This window comes from Arvicola amphibius, chromosome 1 (assembly GCF_903992535.2).
Source record: "Arvicola amphibius chromosome 1, mArvAmp1.2, whole genome shotgun sequence".
Taxonomy (NCBI): domain Eukaryota; kingdom Metazoa; phylum Chordata; class Mammalia; order Rodentia; family Cricetidae; genus Arvicola; species Arvicola amphibius.
Window position 1 is genome coordinate 15,888,512 of NC_052047.1, and position 22,876 is coordinate 15,911,387.

Below are 22,876 nucleotides of genomic sequence, written 5' to 3' on the forward strand. Positions count from 1 at the left end.
TATGTAACCTTCTTTTGTAGAGCAAAAATAATATTTAGGGAGACATAACCAATATCCTGGGTTACTAGCAAGATACTCGACAAAATCATGATTCGCTTAAAAGGCAGGGGCATAAAGAGGGAAGATCAAGGAATGGAAATCAGAAACAGTCATCGGCTCTGGGTGATCCATCTAATTGGTAAAACTGAAGGCAGAGGTAATAACAAAGAGAGCAGGCATTCGTGGTGATTGGGAGCTAGGGCTCTGTTTTATCCACAGATTCCCCCTATTATAAGCCCTGTAATTTATCCTCTCATACCAGTCTTTAGGAATGGAATCCAACTTTAAGAATTGTGGCTTCAGACCAAAATGCTTGAGAGATGCATTGATGAAAACATGAGTAGAGTGGCTGAGGTAGACTTGCCCTGTTCCCCACCAGCTGGGGAACTATCTGGGTGGCACCAATATAGGAAGTGGTCATGGTAGACAAGACTTCTCAGGGCAATTGCAAGTGGGGACTTGATGTTCGAGGCATTTCCTACAAGTAGAGACATGCCTGAAAAGGAAAGGAGGAGGATTCAGACAGGCCACGTTGGGACACCAAAGAGCAAGGTGGGATAGAAATGAAATATCTATCAAGATTATTCACTGGCTAAGTTGCTGTGGATATAGAATAGATAATTGGGGTAGATGGGAAATAGAAACAAGACATATTGCTCTAGCTCTCTTCATGGGGGTAGCAAACTGATTGGCTCTTTGTACAGCTTTTATCAGCCATGCTAAATGGCAACCTTTAGGAATCTATGATTTCCTCTTTAGTAAACATTAAGACTGCAGAGTGGCAGGTTAGAGGAAGAATTGAAGGGGTCAAGTAGATGCTGGCCCAAAGGGAGGTTTGGATACCAAAGCAGATTCTTGCTCAGATCCCTTAGTCACTGTTCCCATAAAGGAAACGGTTGTGAAGAAAATTTTGATTCCACTAATTCTTTTAAAAATATCCTCTCTGGTGAGTAACACAGGCAGATGTCTACTGGAGATTAACTACGGAAGACCGTGGGGAGATCTTCAGCCATCTCTGATATGGCCGAGACAGAAGCACAGCTAGGTAGGATACTGCACCGTGTTCCCACTGTTGCGCTTTTGAGTTTGTTTCATGGTGACGGCCACAAACCAAGAGAGTCACTTCCTAAGAGAGCGTTGACCAGCGACTGCAGCATGGAATAGAAATAAAATGCAAGAGAAAGGAATAATCTGCTATTTACCTGTCCTGGAACGACCACGGAGAACCACAGGAAGTCTGGAAGCGAGCGGCTGGGAGCTCCGTCAGTAGATCCCGTGATGCCAGAAGAGGGCCGTGCGCAATCCCTCAGGTTTGTAGTATAAAACCCATCAGAGGAGGAGCTTGTTTGTTTGACTCTGGTGTTGACTATTGAGTTGTACTGAGGCCCAGCTGAGGCATATTGTGGGTCTCTGAGTCAGGGAGATGAAGAACGGGAACACGTGGTTTATACCACGGACAACCGTGTGGGGAGTTGGGAAAAGTGAATCAGTGTATAAGGGCTGCTGTGTTTTCTCACTCAGGGACTACCTGACACAGTGTGGGAGGTGCACGCTTGTAATGCCAGCACTCTTGCTCTGAGAACTCCCAAAAGGAGCAGAGTCATTGCCAGCACGCATCCCACTTAAAATTTTCAAGAGAATCGGTCAGAAATCACTACACAGACTTCCTCTGGGGACCAGACTGAATGGTGCTTTCTTTTTCTAAATTACTAGAGGCACTCCTCCAAGCAGTGCTATCTTCAGGTATCTGCCATCATTTATTCTCATAACATGGTCAAAGTATCTCAAGCTCCGTTGCCGTATCCTGTAGTTTACTTCCATCTGTAGATGGAGATGTCTCTTAATGTCATCATTGCACAGCCTGTCTCTTCATGTGACGCCTAGAATCCTCCTGAGACGGGACATCTCAAACATACTCAGCTGAGGAGCATGTCACTGTCCAGGTTCTGGAGTTGTAAAGAAGGCAGCTCAAGACAAGGTCTCATGTACTTGTAATTTTGTTGTTGTCGTTGTGTCTCTTGCTGACCAAACCTTTCCTAGTGCCTGGAATGCAGCCTTCACTATCCCTATCTGCCTGTTGACATCTGAACTAGTTCCTTCCTTTGAACTGAGGTTTCCTCCCAGATAGACAAAGTTGACTGTTGCTTGAGGTTCTGATTCTTTATTACAACATTAAAATCCTTGTGCACCCTTCCCATGTGTCGTATCTCAGTCTTCTCAATGTTTACATTCACACCAAGGTTTTCACTGACTTCCACCACTCTATTTACCATGGCCTGCAGCTCATTTGGACGTTCAGCAAGCAGTGCTGTATGGTCGGTGAAACACAAGTTATTGATTCACACACCACCTATCTGCACACCTATCTCCTCATCATCCAGAGCTGTTGCTATTATTAATTACAGAAATATATTAAAGAGTATTAAAGGAAGGTATTTGATAGTATTTGGAAGAAAGGACTTTGGGAAACAATGAGGTTCTACAGGGACCCAGAGAAAAATCATAAGAATACTAGAAAATGCCTATAAAGACACCTTTGCATCAGTCAAAGGCTGTGGAGAACTAAGTCATCAGTTTAAGACAATTGTAGGAGTGTTGCAGGGGTGTGTCCCTCTACCTATTCACACTACTGGAATTAGGTAAAACTGCCAATGGTAGAAGAGATTCTGAGCACCAAGCCCAGGCATCAGAGTTTCTTTAAACACTTGAAGTGATTCTAACACACAGCTCTAGCTAAGAGCCATTGCTTAGGGGTAGACACTGGGAAATCCAAGCCTACTAGAGTCATTACAAGGTGTGGAGTTAGGTGCAAAGCCCTGTGCTGGTCTTTGCTGTGAGCCATGACTGGAGAAGCTTTGGAACTTTCAATCAAGGGTGACTGATTTACTTCCTTTTCTTTGTCAAAATCAATGAGGTGGAAACTTTAGTTATGCTCCCTCTCCACTTCCCCACTCCCCACTCTTCTTCCTTCTTGCACCCCTTCTCCCATCCTCTCTACCCACTTCTTACATACATCCTCTCTCCCCTTCTCATTCTCTCTCAATTCTTCTTCCATTCTCCCCAATCCCCCTTAAGTACTAACAGTTCCTGTGGGGAGAAGCACTGAGCTTTCTGTCTCTGCCCTAGTGGCTTCAAGCGGAGCTTATGGGGTTCAGCAGGCCTGATAGACAAATGAGATAGTTCAGGGAGACAGAGGGTTTGGAGGACAGGACACAGAGGACTCGAGCCTCCTTTGTAGTCTAGTGAGGAAACTTCTGTTCTCTTTCAGCCTTATTGATGCTCTTTCATCTGAAAGGTATATTTTTATTGGGGGGGAAGAAAAATTTTAAAAAATCTATTTATTTTGTTTAACAACTTTGTTGGCAGACAGGTTATAAGGAACAGACCATTGGCGAAGCCCAAGTGTGGACCAGGCAAAAGTCTCTACATCTCAGAGGCAACACTGTAGACAAGCCTTAATGTCCTGGGTCTGCCAGTGTCAGCGGTCTTTGACTTTGCCACTGTGAGCTCATAATTTCAAGACTTCTGTGTTGGGAGCTGTGAACACCCAGATCCTGAATTTCTTGTAGACAACTTGTTTTCCCCTGATCTGAGTGCCTACAGCTGCTCTGAGCACAAGACCCTCAGGAGTTCCTGATGGCAGGGGAATGGTATCTGGTGCGTTTGGTTGGGATGTGGCTATCCCTATATAAGCTGCCCCTGGACATAATAAGGGGGGCATTCTTGGGGCATTCCTGTTTCAAGGATGACCTGTGTCTCTGTCTCTGTGTCTTTGTGTGTTTCAATCTCCAGCCCCTTGCCCAGTTCACAAACTGTATGGTGGCGCATAAAGAGCGGACACAGTGTGGTGCACCGCACTTCTATTTCTATTAGATACTTTTCTTGGGTGAAATTTGAATCCTTTCTTATGTGCAACCAGAGAACATAGTCTTTTGTGGCTTTATGACATTTGATTGAACCCTACACAATTTCAAGCTTTTATTACATAGGGAACCTGATTCTCCTTTCCCTTCTCATATAAGAATGGGCATTAAGAAACTAAAAGGCCATCCCAAGAAGGCTGCACATAGAGAGGTTTGATATAATATGATTTGATCAGATTTGATCTGAACTCAGCTGTTGCTCGCGACTCAATTCAACCCAGGTTACTTCTCTCTTTTGTGCTCAGTATGAGGTCAGCTGATGAACAAGGGCAACCGAGTCAATACTCCACACCTATTAAATCAACAAGTTTACCATTTCTCTGGCAAAAACAAGAACAATCCACAACAAGATTAAGAAACAAGGCACAGCAGCAGACAGTGTCATCTTAATCTGCCTGCTTTACAGAGTCCCCACGAGGGATTCATATTAACACAAGGAACCCATTGAGTTTGTGTGTACAGGGAGATGAGACTCAGCTGGGATCTGAGAGTGGATGTGATTCAGCAAGAGGACCAGCAGGCTGCTGCCAAAGGCACTCGTGGACCCTCAGAGCATGTGCTCAGTCAGTGTGCACTCAGAGTGGCCTGAAATCAACAATTAGGTTCCAAGCAAAGGGACGCGGGCTTAGGGTCTACCAGGGAAACCTGACAGCACTCGCTAGGTGGGTTTAGTGGAGGAGGGATCCTGCAGGGAACCTCATTTTCCCAGGAGATACACAGCAAAGGCAGTTTGCAGTGGTTTTGCAAGCAAATTCAATATGAATATTAGTCTGTCTTTCAAAACCCAGATACCTGGCTTCACTCTAGACTAATAGGATGCCCTGTCATTTCTGCAATGACCTTCAATCTATTTGCTTTTAAAAAATTGATTACATAGTACTTTCTGTCAAAAAGACTTACTTTTCACTGCTTGTTTCCAGGACATAGCTCTTTGCACGACAGAATTTAAATCATGGCCTGAAAACTAAAATGAACAGCTGAAGCTGTCTGTGACGCCGCCCTGGGGTTCCTTCCAATGTGGGAGATGACTGAGATAGCCCAGCTAGAAAGGGTACAACCTACCCTTCTCCTGCAGGCTTACAGTAACCACAGTAGAAAGGAGCCCCAAACACCATTCTTTGTAAACGAGGGCAGAGCAGTCATTTGGCTCCCTTTATAATACTTTCTCTTGGAATTTTTCACCAGGAGCCTTAGAAAAAACATCCTAGTCCACAGTTACATTAAATGTGCTACTATCTTGACTGCAAGATTTTTTTCCTAAAAAAAAAAATTGTTTGCTCCAAACACTATTTTTCAAAGTTAAATGTTATATCATAAATAATGAAGTATTTCTAAAAATGTCTCAAATCATTCAGATAATGTATTCACATTGGTCTCTCTTTTCAAAAGTCTCAATTTAAATATTTCGAGTCATTTTTTAACCTTTCGACCTCCAAATCTTAAGCACTTTTCCTGCAGCCCAAGTGTTGTGTCTTTATTTTGATGACGCCCACCACACCTCGGTCATGGACTTCTTGCTTTATCCTGCACTGGCCTTGTCTGGAGTTTCTGTATTGAAGGTCTCATGAATAATCAGACGCTCACTCACTTTGATCAAAGCCCTGTAGAGTCAGTGGTCCCACAAATCAAAGAATGTCAGGAGGAATAGAGACCCTGACTCCTGTAAATAAAACTCTTGAGGATTTAGTTATAAGGTGAAACAGAGAAGTCTGAAAGGAAGGGAGAGGTCATCAGCACATTTCTGTTTGGTTTTAAGATGGTGGATTTTATGGTATGCTCAGGGCTTATAGAGTCCAAAGAACAGGCTAGGGAACTTGTCCCAAATGTGAGAGAGAGAAGAAAACTCCAGAGGTAAAGATTTTGCAGAGGTAGAGGAGAGTCAATGACTGAAAAGCCTCATTCAGCTGAGAAACCTCCAATAGGAAAGCTTATATGCTGCTAACATCTACAGGCAGTTAGGAGCTGATAGCTCCTGTCAAGAAAGTCAACATATGGAGAAGAATCCCTCTTGGTCAGGAATCAGAAGCTGGGGGAAGGGAACTTAAGCTCCTGGGTTGGACAGGTTTAGGGTGAGGGGCCTGGTGAGAGTTGCTAGCAGGAGCCACAGGTACCGGGTAAGCCTAGGCCCAGGTTTCTTTGGGACTTGACACCAATAATTTTTTTAAAAATAAATTCATCATTGAAGCTTTACATACCATTCAGAAACAGCACATATTATACATGTACAATTTAAATGATAGTCCCCAAATGAAAGCGTTCATTTGATTAATATGTAGATAGAGAAATGAAATCCCACCAGTATTCGGGAAGCTCTCTGCACTTCCTTAATCATTTCTCAATACTTCGTCACCCAGTAACTACCATCCAGATGTCATTTAAGAGTTATTTTTGCTTTTTAAATTCTTTTTGAATTGTAAATAAATGGACCTTCACACCTCATAGTTTTGCTTCATATTTCTGAATTAATCTAAATATTATGAGCTTCCTTGTAATGTATGTAGCTACAATTTATTTTTCACTTTGACAAAACAGGATGAAACCAACTTTTGCTTTAAAGGATCAGAAAGTGCTTATGCTGCATTTTATGTCATACACACTCTCTCCAGCGACTATTCAACCCTGTCCTTGAGTATAAAAGCAATACTACATGATATAAAAAACAGTGGGTGGGCTGTATTCTAATAAAAATTATCTATAAAAGCAGAAAACAGACTGAGTAGGGCCTGCTGGATATTACCCTACATCCTTTCCATGAGGTATTTCTGTGATAACACACTGAATCTTAACATCGTCCTTTGGTGAATTTGGTTTATTGGGACTTATTGGTTATTTCAAAGAGGGAAAGAAGTCTGCTATGCATATTCTGTATGACTTTGGTGCACAAACCCAGGTGTGTGTGTGTGGGGGGGGGTTGGATTTGAATCTAGGCATAAAATTGTTTGATTATAATATAGCTTTAAGTAAATATGACCAGTTTTCCAAAGTGATTTTTATATATAATATTCCCATCATTCCTCAACGACTGAGTAGTTTAGACATTCCACATTCACTTCAAACTCATATTTTGAGATGTTTACATTTCAGCCATTCTGGTGACTAGGCCATGGCAGCTTACTATGGTACTAATATTAACTTGATTTTCCATGATCATGAATGAATTTGAGCATTGGCCATTTTCATATTCTCTTCTGTGGATGTTTCATTCAGGTTTACACTCTGCATTGAAGATCATCTTCCTTTTCATATCAGTTTTGTTAATTTCTTCATTCAGGTTAAAACCCTTCCTTGTGTAGATGTAAATATCTTCTTCCTTCCTAGGAACTTTGTGGTGATTTCTGTTTTCCTTTATTCCTTTTTATAAATTCTCTGCTCAGCACACCATTTCAAGGGAAGGCTCCCTTTGTTATATGAGTGCAAATTTGTGCCCTGAATTTAATTGAAAGTGTAGAATATTAAATTGGATTTGTGCTACTAATTCTTTGATAGATTAACACAGGGTGATGAGGTTACCATATAATGATGTTTAAAAAAATGAAATGTATGCCATCTAAAAATCTGTGAAATTTATAAACAATTTATATAATTTAGTTTAAAAGAAAAATACTATTTCTTTAATGTACCTATCATTAGAATATTTAGAATTCATGTGTAATAGAAAATCTTGATCTGTGCTGTTCATCCGTTTATTCAGCAAATCTACAGTGCAAGCCGATTCTGAGGGCACAACCAAAGAAGTCCTGTGATGGATAGATATTTTAGCAGACGATAGGAAACTCTGAATGGATACTTAGTCCCTAGATCACAACTGGAAAGATTTTCTCTCAAGTTTCGGAAAGGACTGACCTACAGTGTCCTTCAGAGATTCTACCTCCTCAGCGTCCGTAGATGATTAGGAAGACAGGAAAAACACAGAATCCAGTTTGACAGCACCTAGAAGTGAGCTTCTGTAAATGGAAAACTCTACAAATGCATGGAACAAGTCATGAAGCTCAGAGGAAGAGAAGAAGAAAGAAGGGACTGGGATGTTTCTTCTCTCTAGAATGTCTTCTGAGCCCATAAACAGATATTTTTGGATACAAGCTTTGTGTGAGGATATTGCTATGATTTGACTCTTTCAAGAGTCACTGATTGGAATCATGCTAAGGAGGACATCTAACCAGGAGCCAAAGGACCTCAGAATATGAGGCTGGGGGTAGAGGGTCAAAGACATTGAGTGAGGAAGAATGACAATGACCTAAGAGAAAACCACTCCAATAGGACTCTAACTTCCTTTCTTAGGCTAATTTCTCCATTGTTAACACAATGAATTCTCTCTTTTGCCTGTTACCTGTGTTAGGTCATTGCTTACCCTGAGTTCTGCAAACACTGCATCTCTCTGTGTGATGAAGATCTAGCTTCATTGTCAGTTTGGCTGATTTTCAATCATCTAGGAGACACACTTCAGGGTATACCAATGAGGTTGTTTCCAAAGAGCTGTAACTTTGAATGAAAGATCTACTCTGAATGTGGGTGACATTTTCCCACGAGGTGGAGTCTTAACCTGATTAAAAGGAAAGATGCAAACAGAAAGCAAGCAGAACACCATCATTTTTGTGTCTATTTCCTGACTGTGGATGCTCCTGCAGCCTTGTGTCGCCATTAGGCACTGCATCCTGTCTTAAATCCCAAGCCAGAATAGACCCTTATTCCCCTAGGTTGCATCTGTCAAAAACTTTCTCACAGTGATGAGATATAAAACTGACACTCCCTGCCTCCACTTCTGCCTTTAACACTAGGGTACCTGTCTCATTGTTGACAACGTTTGTAACGGTGTCTCGTGGCTAAAGATGCAGAAGTAGCAAGCAGTCCTGAAGAAATAAGTCTCTCTGTGTATAATAGAAAACCATGTATTCCCAAAGTATGGAAAACCCATATGGGCACCTACTATCCTGTAATCTGAAGAGTCCAAGAATAAGAATATAGAAATGTAGGTTGCAGAAATAAGAATGTAGAAATAAAAAGTATAAAGTTGTAAGCCTCGGAGAATGAGAGCAGACTGTCAGCAGCTTTCTCAGCAGTTTAAGGATTAACTATTAACAGTGGGTTTACTTTGCTTTACCACCCACAGCTGTCTGCAAGGCTGAAGCCGCCCTCTGCAAAGTGAGAATCAGTTTTTAGATAATCCCTGGCCACTCATGACCAGCACTCAATGTGAGCCGAGTTAACTTTTAAATGATGGGATGTGCCTAACTTTTGGGTTGTGCGTTTTCTCATACTCTTCCCTGCTACACAAATCTGGCAGTATCAGGGGAGTACAGAGCTTCAGTAAACACCATCAGAAAGTGCCAGAAGAAAACAATGACCTAAAATACAAATACTAGTTTAACTTAACTTAAAAAAACTCTGTTAATGGAAATTGCAAAGAAGGACAATTTGTATCTGAATTATACCTGAAAATTGTAAAAATGGGGAATTCAGAACCGTCCTTTGCCACAGCCTTACAAGTCCATCCTTACAAGTGGTCTCAGCTAGCTGATAAGCTTTTTGTGACCCATGGAAATTTATTTTTTTAATTTTTTATTTTTTCCCAGAATAAAGTTTGAATCTGGTTTATTAGACTTTGGTGTTCTGTCCCCACCTTTGCACAGCCCCTGTGGACCCAACAAATCAAGTTTTAAAAAATACAATTTTTCAAATTTTAGTGTTAACTCTTCCTCTCTAAGCCCACTCCTCTGCCCTGCCCTTTATCCTTTTTACCACAGAAGTGCTCCTCCCCATTATTCCTATTTTCCCCATCATACGACCCTTATTCTGATATCCCCTTCCTTAAATTCTGTTCCTACTACTGACTCTGCCAGATGTTAATGGATAATTACAAATCAAAGGTCACAAGAATGACCCTGGTTAAACCAAATGGGTCATAAAGTTTTCAGCCCCATCACATGATGTTTCTTCACCACCAGCAGCTCTTCCCTAGCACACATACCTCACTAGAACCATAAAAATCTGCCCAGTCGACAAGAATGCTCATCACAGGAATACTTAGGTAATGTCAGGTAGATGTTAGTCAGTTATTATAAAAAAAAAAAAAAAACACTATATTTCAAAAGAAACAATTCTGTGGTGGCTATAACAGAATTTTCCAAATAGATTTTGAATATTTTCAGTAAAGAGAATCCATACCTAATTACTAAATGAAGATGCTAGTAATACAATTCTTGGCAAAGTTCTTTACCTGAAATTTTACTCATTTGTTAGATTTTGGAGAACAAATAAAAGAACCTTGGCTACAGAGACAGCTCAGCCCTTAAGAGCCCTTGCAGCCCTTACAGAGGGCGTGGTTTCTATCCTAGCACCCACATCAGACCACTCACAAGCTGTAACTCCAATTCCAAGGAATCTGACTCCCTCTTCAGATTTCACACAGACACTGCACAAACATAGCATACATACAACAGACAGGCAAGAAATAAAAGTAAAAGAAAATACCTTCTTAAATCCTTCACTACCATAATTACATTTATTTGTAAGAAATGCTTCACAGAAAACCAAGAATTTTTTTTGAAAAGTATTTTATTTAATTCATTCTAGTTCACAGTCGTGTAGCATAACTTTTTATCCAAGGTGCAATAAAGATATTACAGTATCATTTTGCAATTGATTTGGAAAAATAGACATGCTAATAAAATACATGTGAGACAAATTACTGACATCACCGCATAAACTCTGTCCAGTGCTTTATGTCACAGAACTCATCTGTGACGACATGCTACTATACCTTTCATGGAGGAGCACATTGATGCTTAGAGAGATAAAGTCCCTCACACATACCCATGCACTAGCAATGAGTAGTATATACTGAGTGTGATGGAAAGGTTGAGTTCCTTACACAGCTGTGCAGTTGGCAGCTAGCAGGCAAACTTGAATCTGATGGGGAGACTAAGTCTCTCACACATAGCCAACCGGTTGGTAACAAGTCCATCCTGATTTGGATGGAGAGTTTGAGCCCTTTATATGTAAACCACATAGCTATCAATGAGAAGCAAATCCCGGATTTGCGATTTGTATAGCCTCCAAATTTCCCGAAACATCAAGGTAAGGTTCTGTTTTATTATTGTTATCTTTTGACAGTTCATTTTCTTGATGGATCCCTTTCCTTTAGAATTTTACATGAAGCACCAACAAGCCATCAAGCACACTAACAACACATTTCTCAAAAATACCACCTGCTTCTTGGCTAGCCCAAGCTAAGCCCTGAGTTCAATCCTTGGTACTTGTAAAAACCCTCTGATAAAATGTCCAAGTTCTTTATTAAAAATGTGTTTCTTAAAACTGTGCCGCTGTGTACCAAAGTTCTCCTTTCTTCCAATTAACCATAACACAGTCCTCATTTCCTCCTGAACCTCTAGAAGTAACTAGATTTTTAAACAACTATCTTTCTATGGTGATGCACACATGTTCCAAGAAGTTGTTAAGTTGTCTCTATCATGGTGGTCATTTCCTTCTGCTTCCTCACACATAGACTTGATAGTATTCCTAAGGAAATGTGTTTTTTTACTAGAAAAAGTTTTTTCAAGCTTTTCCTAACACTCTCCTCACAATCTTTTCTATCTCTGCACTGGAATTCATCTGGCCAATTTCACATATTAAGTTTGTTATGACAGTCTCTCACTTGTGACTACACATTTCCATATGAGTTTTCTATTATAGACATAACAAATTACCCTTATTTGTGTGGATTGATGATAATTGATGCATAATTTTACTGTCCTGATGGATATAAATCCAACATAGATTTCCCCGAGCTAAATCCAAGTAATTTATAAGGGTGTTTTCCTTTCTGGAAGCCCAAGGAAGCATACTTTCTTGCTGTGGTCATGTGCATGAGAATGTGCTACATGGGCATTTGTATTCTTAGTGCCCAATTGATGAACTGTTTGGAGGGATTAGGAGATGTGTTGGAGTAGGTGTGTCCTTGTTGGAGAAAGTGTGTTACTGGGAGGGGGCTTTGATGCTTCATACCCCTCTCTCTCTCTCTCTCTCTCTCTCTCTCTCTCTCTCTCTCTCTCTCTCTCTCTCTCTCCCTCCCTCACTTTCTGCCTGCCTGCCTGCCTGCCTGCCTGCCTGCCTGGCTGCAGATGAGGATGTTAAGCTCTCAACCTCTGCTTCAGTACCTTGCCCGCCTGCTTCCTTCCATGATGATAATAAAGTAACAATGGACTAACCCTCTGAAGCTGTAAATAAGCCCTCAATAAAATGCTTTTTTTATGGTTATAGTTTCTCTTTACAGCAATAGAACAGTGGATAAGACATTTGCCTTTTCTGTCTTTTATGATGTCACTCATGTGACTTTGTATGTGTTTCCTTCCTGCATTTCCAATGACAAACTTCCCAAGCTTCTCACCTTGGATGGGCTTGCTCCAGGTCACCCTCTGCCTCTCCTTACTGCATCTTCCTCGTGCTTATGCTGGGCACCTGAGCAATTCAGGATGATATCCTATCTCTAAATTATTAAGTCTGTTACATCAATGAAGTTCCTTTACCAACTGCAAAAAAAATGTAGTGATATTCAGAAGCACCAAGGATTCAGGTTGTGTAGGAAGTCCTTCTGTACATTTGTTGCTTTTATTGGTTAATGAATAAAAAATCTGCTTTCAGCCAATGGCTTAATAGATTATAGCCAGACTGGAAGAGATATATAGAAAGAGAGTAGGCGGAGTCAAGGAGATGCCACGTAGCTGCCAGAGAGGAAAGATGCGAGCTGCCGGCTGGAAACTTGCTGGCAGGTCATGAGTCTTGCAGTAAAATATAAAATAATAGAAATTGGTTAAATTAAGATGTAAGAGCTAGCCAATAAGAAACTAGAGCTAATAGGCCAAGCAGTGATTTAATTAATACAGTTTCTGTGTGGTTATTTTGGGGCTGAGCAGCTGGGAACAAACAAGTGGCTTTCCTACAACATTCAGGCACAGGCTTCTTTGGGGGAAAGAGTCTACTTCTAATAAGTTCAGAGGTACCTAACTTAAGTAAAGACTTGGAAAGATTTCTTGAAGTCCAAACTAAGGTTAATGTAAGACACAGACAATTTATTCATCACCATCATGTAAAAATAAAAAGGTTGTTCTGCCTTTTTTGAATAGCAAGAGAATTTCCTTTGTACATATTTATGCTCATTTGAAGACTATATTTTCTACCTTGCCTTGATCCATGTGAGCAATAGTCTGCATTCTAGCTTAATATCAACTGTCTAGGCAAGGGTTCCTCCCTTCCCATTCCCAGGATCCTTTACATAAATATGTTTATGGTCAGTTGTTTTCCACTTAGTCATGGAGACAAGATGATGCTCTAAGCCTGAGTTTGCAGACTTTCCTTGACTTGTTCAGAGAGCAAATAGTTTTACCCTTTGTAAACTATATGGTATCAATCATAACTACCCAGCTCTTTTATTGTTGCTCAAAAGCAGGCACAAAAAATAAAATATAGTCAGGCTGTGCTCCAATATACTTTCATTTACCAAAATAGATGGCAGGCCCAATTAGATGGTAGCTTTATGACTCCTGCTATAGGTGAAGGGGAGCAATAAGAGGGAAGAAACCTGGGTTCCTGGTTGACAGCCTTCAGGAAGAGCTTTACTAAAAGATATGAAGCCAGGTGGTGGTGGCACACACCTTTAAACCCAGGGTTCGGGAGGCAGAGGCACGCAGATCTCTGAGAATTTGAGGTTGGCCTCATCTACAGAGTGAGTTCTAGGATAGGCTCCAAAGCCATACAGAAAACTCCTGTCTCAGAAAACAAAACAAAACAAAATAAGAAAAGACAAATAAATAAAAGCCAAAAAACAAAACAAAAGGATATGTACACACATCCATTCTTTTTAAAGCACTTAAAAAAATTAGCCTTCCCAGTACCAATATATATGAGTATAGCCATATAGTTATATGTACATATGGACAAAGTATTGAAATCTGCTGATAGCCAATGATTAGTGTTCTGAATTAGAAAGTCCTTTTTTAATTAACTAAGGAAAACATCCAAATAATCTAACTGAAATATAGACAAAGAAGGTAACAGAAAACTAGACAAAAAGTAAACACAAATAAATACAGATAAAGAGGAGTTCAACTTAATCATGCTGAAAAGAACTATTTTCCATGTTCAAATGTACACCAAGGAAATAAAAATATTTATTAGTCCTCATGTTGCTTTGATAAAATATTTGACACAAGCAACTTGAGCAGTGAAGAGGGTTTAATTCGGCTCACAACTGTGAGGTCACCAGTCCACCATGGAAATGACGGTAGACAGAAAGCTTGAAGTAACCCAGTCATTGTGGCAGAAGCTTCAGTGTGACTCAGTCACTCTGTAGCATATTGGGAAGCAGAAAATTTCAAAAAGCAGAAGCAGATACCAATTTTAAGACTGGAAGCCTTGACCTACTTTCTGCTAGCTAGGCCAGTCACCAAAGTTCTATGAGCACCCCCCCCCCCCACAACAGTGCAGCCAGCTGGGAACTCACTGTATAAACATACAAGCCTGTCAGGGAACATTTAACATTCAAATCATTACATTCCACCCCTTGGCCCCTAAAGAGAAATGGTGTTCTCACAACGCAAAATAAGTTCAGTCAAACTTCAAAATGCTATGTACTCTTAACAGGTGCCAATGCCTTTCAGAAGTTCCAAGTCTCTGTTGAGGCTCAAGTTAATTTCTTAACAGCGAGTCCCTGCAAAGCCCAAAAATAAGTTGTTTAATTTGCAGTATACATTGGCAACAAGTTAAAAATCTATTCCAAAAGGAAGAAAAGAATCATAACAAGGAATGAGCCAACGGAAACTAGATTGACCAGCAGGGTAGAAATTAACTCCTATAGATCTATGCCCAGCGTTTGTGGCATGTGGTGGTATTGTCTGAGATCTATTAGGCTTGGATAGACTTGAGCACACAATTCTGCCATTGGCGGGACAAGTGGGCTCTCTTTTAAGCTGTCTCTATGGAGTGTCTCCACCTTTCCCTGGCAGGCACCTCACAGTTCAAGTATCCTCGGTTTCCTGGGATCATCACTACAACCTAGATTTTATCTACGCGGTTGCACACACTTGCTTCTCAGGGAATCTGCTCTGCCATACAGTGCCCTAAGATCCCCTGTTGCCCACATCCCCTAGATGCAAGCTTCCGTGACGCTATAGTATAAAGGAGATCAAGTTCTTCTACCTGTTTGAGATTTAGTTACCCTTCTACAGCTCAGCTCCAGTGGCCTCTTCGTGCCGGATTGGATGACCTGGATGACCTGAGAAATCATTTCCTTTCGGTGAACTTGGTCCAGCAGCTTGACTCTGCCGTGTCCTTTACTTTTGAAGTCAGTGTCTTTCAAATGGGTTATCCTTTGGATAAGCCAGAGACTTCCACAAGTGGAGTCTTGCCCTCGAGGCATTCTTTCCATTGTCTCCATTGGAAGTGTCCACTTTCTCAATGGTGGCACTACTATCTTAAACACCCACAGACATTTCTCTCTATCTACCTTGTCTACAACTTGACTTCATTTATTTAGTGATTTGAGATGAAGTCTCACTCTGTAGCTTAGGTGGCCTGGAGCTCGCTATATAGTCCACAATGAGCCTGACACCATGGCAACCTGCCCGCTTCAGCCTTCTAGGTTTAGTACACAATTCCCCATTTATCAGATGTATCTTTTCCACATCATCCTGTTCTGCTTTCTTCTCTAGATTCTCACTATGAACCATGGCTAATAGCACCAAGAAACAACTATGCCATGACTTGGATGCCATACTGCCTTGAATTAAGCATCATGCACGTTTTGAGGATATGAGCAGAACGGAGCAAGATTAATTGGCAGAGTGTAACACTAACATCTCTTCACAGAGTTCCCAATACAGTCCTGTTCCTCTCTGAAACCTGTTAGTCACAGTCCATTTGCATTTTCTGGTCTTCCAAGATCTCATCAAAATGGCCCTTTAAACTCTTCTTTCAACATCCTGGGTATTTTTTATTCCATAACTTCTGTAGGGAGCAGAGGAAACCCTGAGGGTGAGAAGCCCAGCATGAATATGTATTTGACATAAGCATGGCCCTTTTGAAGACTCCAGGGCTCAGACCCATGGGACATTTGGCAAGGCAGTTCCTTATATGAGTTAGGCTCAAGAGGGGTTGTAAAGGTCTCCTTGGGAGTCTGAGTCTTTATGAAGAGTTGATGAGTTTGTGCAAAGACTGACCTCCTACACATACTTCCCACTGAGACTAGCCAGCGCCTGCCCCTGTGCTGTGTCTAACAGGCTGAGATTCCAGGGGGCAGCTGTCAGGGAACTCCACCTGATCCTGGCTTTACTCCACCCGTATCTGTGTGTCTGCTCCCTTTCTTTCCACCATGTCCCTACTCAGGGTTCTAGGACCTAAGGTGCATAAGACCCCATAAGCTTCAATCTGTTCCCTACTCCTTCTACATAGCAGATTCAAATGCCTAAGACCACGTGGCTGGGTTTATCACAAATTATCCCACTTCTCAGTACCATTTGTGTGTACATGTGTGTGTGTGTGTGTATGTGTGTATGTGTGTGCATGTGTGTGTGTGTTACTTTTCTCAACTACTGTGACTAAAGTACCCAATAGAGCATCTTAATACTTAAGAAAGCTTATTTGGCTCACAGTTCCAAAGGTTACAGTCCATTAGGCGGAAAGATACAACACTTCAAACTGCTTGGTCCACAATAGCAGGACCTTCCTGCACTGTTTGTTTATACTTGGTGGGTCAGGCAGCAGAGAGCAAGAAGCAGAAGTTGATAGCATCTTCATGATTGCTTCCCAGTAACCTACTTCTGCTACCTGACCTATGGCCCCAAGACTCCCCAAACTTTACAAGACATTCTAAATAGGTTTATGGTACCAGTATTCAAACACATGAGCTGGCAGGAAATATTAAACATTTAAATCAAAACACATGAGGTAAGGTATTTTCACTAAGTTGTTTGGAAAAATATGCTTTCTAGAATATGCAATATTTGAGAGCATATGTGACCAAATTATCTTATACCTCAGATGGATATAAAGTGCTTCTAAAGAATTAAGCAGAATCTTACAATGAATATTAAGATATTAAGAAATACATTTTAGCCAAGCAATTTTGTTTCTTCACAGTCTATTCTGAGATGCTAGAATATGATTAGTGTTATGAGAATTTTACATAATTACACATTCTACAAAATAAAGACTTTAGTGACATTTTCAGCCACAGAGCAACTTATTAAATAATGGAATAACATTGAAATTAATAAAATATTTGGAAAACTCTTAAACAACATGGAAACATATCTGTGACACACTAAACTAATAGAATAGGTATAAAACATATATCATAAAATCATATCCTTATTAATGAAAGCATGCACACAGGCCCCAAAGTGACAAAATGATTATTGCTGTATGAAAGTGGGATAATGAATGATTTTCATTTTACTTAATTTGCATTTCAGAATTACCTAATACTTCAATTGAATTCTGGATTTCCTTCAACAAAGGAAAATAAAATATGACTTGTACATAATTAATAAGCTAAAGCCAAGAAGGTATTTGTAACTGTTTAATTTATTTTTCAATAAATATTTATCATGTGCCTATTGTATGCCAAGTACCCTCTTAGGGACTCAGAATTAAATGAAATATGAGATAAAAATCTTTGCCTTACAGTTTTCTGTTTGGTAGGGAATATAGATATTACAGAAGTATGTAATTGAAATTTTAAGATATTAGCAATAATGAAATCTCCTGTGGAGAAAAATGAGCAGGTGAGGTTTGAGCTGAGCCCTGGAGAAAGAGGAGGCAGCACATGAAGGGAAATGGGGAGACTGCAGGTGGCAGAAGACAGATGAGAAATCCAGGGTTCACAAAGGAGGCTTTGGGAAGACCTGAGAGGGGAAAGAGGAACTAGCCAGGTGGCCAAGGAGTGACAGATTGAGTGGTGGGTTCAGAGGATGTCAAGGAGTCGGTAAGGACAGAAAAGCAGACAAGTAAGTGCGCTAGCAAACACTCTGGGGGTTTTACCAAGACAAAAGCAACACTAATCAAAAACAAACTGGGATGTTTTCGATGCAATGAGGTAATAATTTCTGCCTATCACTGAGGACTGACAGCCTAAAGCTCAAAAGACAAAACAAGCTGAGGAAGTGGCCACAGAATTGGAAGAAGTATAAATCAGTTAGAAATAAAGAGCATTGTTCAACTGTACTAGCCAGTAAGCAAAGCAGTCCATTCAACTGTGTTTTCAATTCTCAGAGTAGCAAAGTTGAAGGAAGAAATGTGCACGGTGTGAGGCTACACTGAGACACCCAGCCCCAAGGTGCGGGCTATGCACTGACAACCGTGAGAAAGCATAGTAAAGGTCGAAAGTGTTTCAAAATTGGCCTGTCTCATTACTCCCTGTGTGGTAATTGTCTGTCCCATCATTTCCCGTCTTCTAAAGGTGTTTGCTGCTGATGGAGATGAGGTGTAAGGTGCTGACCTTGAGGACGGACAGAATAAATCTTTAAGCTGGTGGTTCTCCTTTATAAAAAGACATATATAATTTACTCTCTTCATGGTATCGCCTGTATTTCTCCAAAATTCAAATAAAAGATATTAACTTTACAGTCAGAAAAATAGCTATTAAAAAAGCTGTTATGGGTTAGTCTAAAATAAGTTCATTATGACACAAAGATGATACCAGTGTTAAAATATTTTTTGAATTACATATATTGACCTCCCAATCTCTTTTAGTTTTCTTTTTATAATGCTTAAGCCTTAAGATTTTAGGTCCACGGGCTGTTAAGAACACTTGCTATTATTCCAGTGAACCCGTTTGGTTTCCATTGCCCACACCAGGTGATTCAAAACCACATATTAACTCAAACTTCAGGAATGTGACACCCTGCTCTGGTCTCCTTTATGCAGTCACCTATGTGCATAACCCTCCCACAGATATTCAAGATAATGCATTTAAAAGAATTGGGAAAACCAACGACTATGCACTTGGTTCCGCTCTCTAAAAAATGGGGACAGCATATACTTCAAAGTGCTTCTGTGAGGCTTAAAGAGCGTTTTGAAAATTGCTTTACATGCATGGTGTTAAGATTATTATTTTGTTATATTATTGTAACTACAGCCCAATCAAAATGTCGTTTCCTCATACTAAATGCTGATCGCTCTGCTTTTCATCTTACAAGCTTCTCTCTCACATCACGTGATATTCACAGAATAGCAAATGGGTAAGACCACCGTGATTCTAGTCTTGCAAATGTGAAAATTTAGCTTTGGAAAATATATCTGTCCAAAGTCTTACCCTAGCAGGTGTTCAGTTTTCTATAATCCCATAATCCAAATGTTAAGTACAAATGTTTGGATGTTTTGGTGTTCTCCAGCCTTCCCTCAGTTGCTCCAGTTTATTAAAAGCAAAGTGTCTTATCTGTATGTGATGGATGTGCTGGAATGAAGATGGAGCTGTCTACCCTAGGAATGTAGACAGGCTTCTGGAGGAGACTCTTCTGAACAGATGTTAAACAATAGTAACATAGAAAGTTGAAAAAGAAAAAATATAGTAAGAACAAAGCACAAACAATCAAAGGTAAGCATCTTAGTTTGATAAGAGTTTAGAAAATAATTTTTGTCAGAGATAGAAAGAGCAGATACGGGGCAGGCCTTGGCTAGCCTGGGGTTTGCACATGGTTTAATGGAGCTTCCAGGAGCATTTCACACTGGAGAACAAACTCTCTCTACTTAAGAAAGACAATTTCGCCAACTGTAGAAAGAGTTAAAAGTGCCAAGACCACAGCAGCAGATTACTGTCATGAGTACCACAAGCACTAAGAAGGAGGCAGTGAGGAACACAGCTGACAAAGTGCAGGAAGAAGGGAATGAAGGGCTTTGGAAGAGTTCTGAGAACTAGTCAACTGTCTATCCCGGTCACAATGCCATGAGCAAGTTATAATCTCTAATGAAAAATTTGTAATGTTCCATTTCATCAACTATAAGCAGAAGTTCAGGAAGTCCAGAATATAAGGAGGAATTTCTAAGCTAGAGGTTCAGAGAGCTGCACACCCTGATGGCAGCAGGGAACAAGTCATAAGTCAATTTAGATCAAACCTGGATAATTAAATCTTGCTGGCCTGTTGAGAACCGTTCAACTTGAACTACAGCAATGACTGCAAAGAGAAAAGGTATCTCAGTGTCCAGGATTTATTCTTAACTGCCAAAGAAACCATTTTTTGTAATGTTCAACTTCCTGGGAACCGATCTCACCCCAGATGGACTTAGCACTTCAGATCATTCACTGAATAGTGGGAGCAGGGGAGTATCAAGTCTCTCTTATACCTTAGTGCTAACTTACTAAGCTATGAATGATATATTTAAATATTGGTTCCAGTAGGAAGTTTAGAGAAGACTCCTTGCTTTGTCTATAGTCAGGGAATTCTTGGGACGATGACCAAGCAGCTCTGATGTCACTCTTTCAAAGAGAAGGAAGACGTGGCACTCCCTGACACCTGCTGCACTATGAAAGGATTTCTCCTTTTGCTTGAACATTCTGTTAAAATGCATATCTCAAACTCTGAATATAATAAAAAATCAACAGTAATTTCTTTTAAGAACTTTCTTAGATGTATTTAGCTTTCATGTATACAAGTGTTTTTGCTGCATGTGTGTATCTGCCCCACATCTGTGCCTGGTAGCTGTAAAAGTCTAAAGAGAATTCCAATATCCTGGATTTAGGTTATGGGTGGTTGTGAGCCACCATATGGGTGATGGGAGTTGATCAACAAAATCCATAAATGGTTTAAGCCACTGAGCTGTCTCTCCAACCTCAGCAGTGATTTCTATGGACTATTTTGATTTCTTACTTTTCAAAGAAAAAAAAAACTTTTTAAATTGAGAAAAATCTGTGTCCCCTTGCTTGGTACCGCAGTTCTAACATACAAAGTGAAGTGAGCAGGGACATTATTACTGACTGACCTACACCATCTTGCTTCCAGAGGAACCTAGATTAATCTGCAGCAGTGAGAAATTGGTAGCAAAGACTTCAGATAGTCCAAATGTTTTCTTAAAAGACTAAGCCCATTTAAGAAGCAGAACACATTAGTAACTCTAAAATTGTAAATCCAAAGCCAGTTGGAGAATTGACAAAATGTGCTTTCATACACATTACATTTCTCACAATTTAGGGAGATGTGTGTCCTTCTAGATCAGTGGTTCTCAACCATCCCAGTGCCTCAGCTCTTTAATAGAGTTCCTTATGCTGTGCTAACCCTCAACCATAAAATTTCGTTGCTACCTTGGCACTGTAGCTTTTCTCCTCTTGTAAACTGCAATGTAAATATCTGTGTTTTCTAATGGTCTTAGGCGACCCCTGTGAAAGGGGTTGACTGCCCCAAAAGGGGTTGCATCCTACAGATTGAGAACCACTGTCTTAGATAGATAGATGACAGAGGACAGAAGGAAAGACAGAGGGACAGGCAGATAGACAGATAGAATGACAGTCTTACAAAATAAGCACACTTGATTTACTTGACTCACATAAAATAAAAGGTTAAGATGGGAATGGTCAGACTTTGAAAAATTTAGGGGAAATATGAAAGTCACTAAATAGTTCATGTACCATAAGACTGGACAGCACTGGGGGCCTGTGCTCCTTTTAAACTTCACTACTGTTAGTACCTCCTCCCATTTCTTCCATCAAGAATTCCTGTGTTGGATTTTCAGCCCTTTCTCCACCCATCAAATGTTCCCCACCTGGATTTTGAGATGCGGGTTCCTGGACCAGCAAGCCAGATGTGTTTATGACCATGTTGCTTTTAGCACTCAGGACGTAGGCTTCCTTGGGTGTTGTTTTCTTTCGGCAGATCTGGAGCACATCTTGGAAACCACTGCGAAAATTTTCATTGAAGAAACCATAAATGATGGGGTTGACGCTACTGTTGCAAAAAGCGAGCCAGTGGGCGAAAGGGTAGACATAGATGTTGATGACACGCAGTCTATTAGGAGACAGGTCAGCGTAGTCTGAGAGCATCATCAGAGTCCATAGGGGCAGCCAGGAGAGGATGAAAAGGAGAGCCACAGTCAACAGCATCTTAATGACCTTCTGCTTCTTCTTGGACACATGCCACGGCTCCTGGCGCTGTTTGCCTGTGCCGTGTGCTGAAGTCTTGAAGAGGGAAGCCCCAATCCTTGCATACATGACAACAATGAGGGAGAGCGGAGCCAGGTAGATGGTGGCAAAAAGCACGGTGGTGTAGATCCTCCTCATTTCCTGTTTGGGCCACTCCTCCCGACACCAGTAGACGGTGCTGGTTTCATTATTGTGGGAGCCAAGTCTTACACGGTAGTGTTTTTCTTCTTGGACGTGTAACATGACTGCAGACGGAGATATGAGGATGATAGCCAGGCCCCAGATGACCACAACAGTGACAAAGGCTGTCTTGACGGTGAGCTTTGGCTTAAAGGGGTAGATAACGCACCGGAATCTGCAATGAGAGGCAAAGATCAATGAGGCACTGCCTCGGTTTCTGAACCTGACGCTGACAAGTGTGAGGACGTCCACCTGTATTTCCGTCCCAGACACAGAAAGTTAGCGCCTGTGGTAACGCGGCCTGCAATGCCAGCTTATGTAACTGACAGAAATTGTGGGGCCGTATTATACAGGCCCATATTTCTACATTGTATGGCGGCCAGAATTTCAGGCCTGTCACAATTTGCACCTGTCACACAGAAGGTGGTCACCTAGCCTTTTGAGATAAACTGAGGCCATCCTAAACAAAGGGTCAGGATATGCTAATGTTGTTCTGCTCCTTCTTTGTAATTTGGGAGGTCGCCTGGGAAAGAGGTGTTAATTCAGTCTACGTGACAGAGCTGTCATAGATAGGAAGACGTGACAGAATGGGCATAGAAAGGTGTGGACGTGA

The 22,876-nt window shown here is 40.8% G+C and overlaps 1 protein-coding gene across 9 annotated transcripts in view; it reads right to left on the reverse strand.

Moving 5' to 3' along the window:
- Npffr2 (neuropeptide FF receptor 2) overlaps window positions 1–22,876 on the reverse strand; it is a 157,383-nt gene that overhangs the window by 27,739 nt on the left and 106,768 nt on the right. For 5 of the 9 annotated variants that reach the window (XM_038343736.1, XM_038343725.1, XM_038343731.1 and 2 more), the window contains one exon: window positions 16,515–22,438. In XM_038343736.1, coding sequence (XP_038199664.1) covers window positions 21,610–22,438 — 829 coding nt within the window. In that variant the 3' untranslated portion in view covers window positions 16,515–21,609. Of the gene's footprint in view, window positions 1–14,171; window positions 15,981–16,514; window positions 22,439–22,876 lie in introns of those variants that run through there. The other 4 variants (XM_038343762.1, XM_038343748.1, XM_038343718.1 and 1 more) reach the window with 4 other exon arrangements.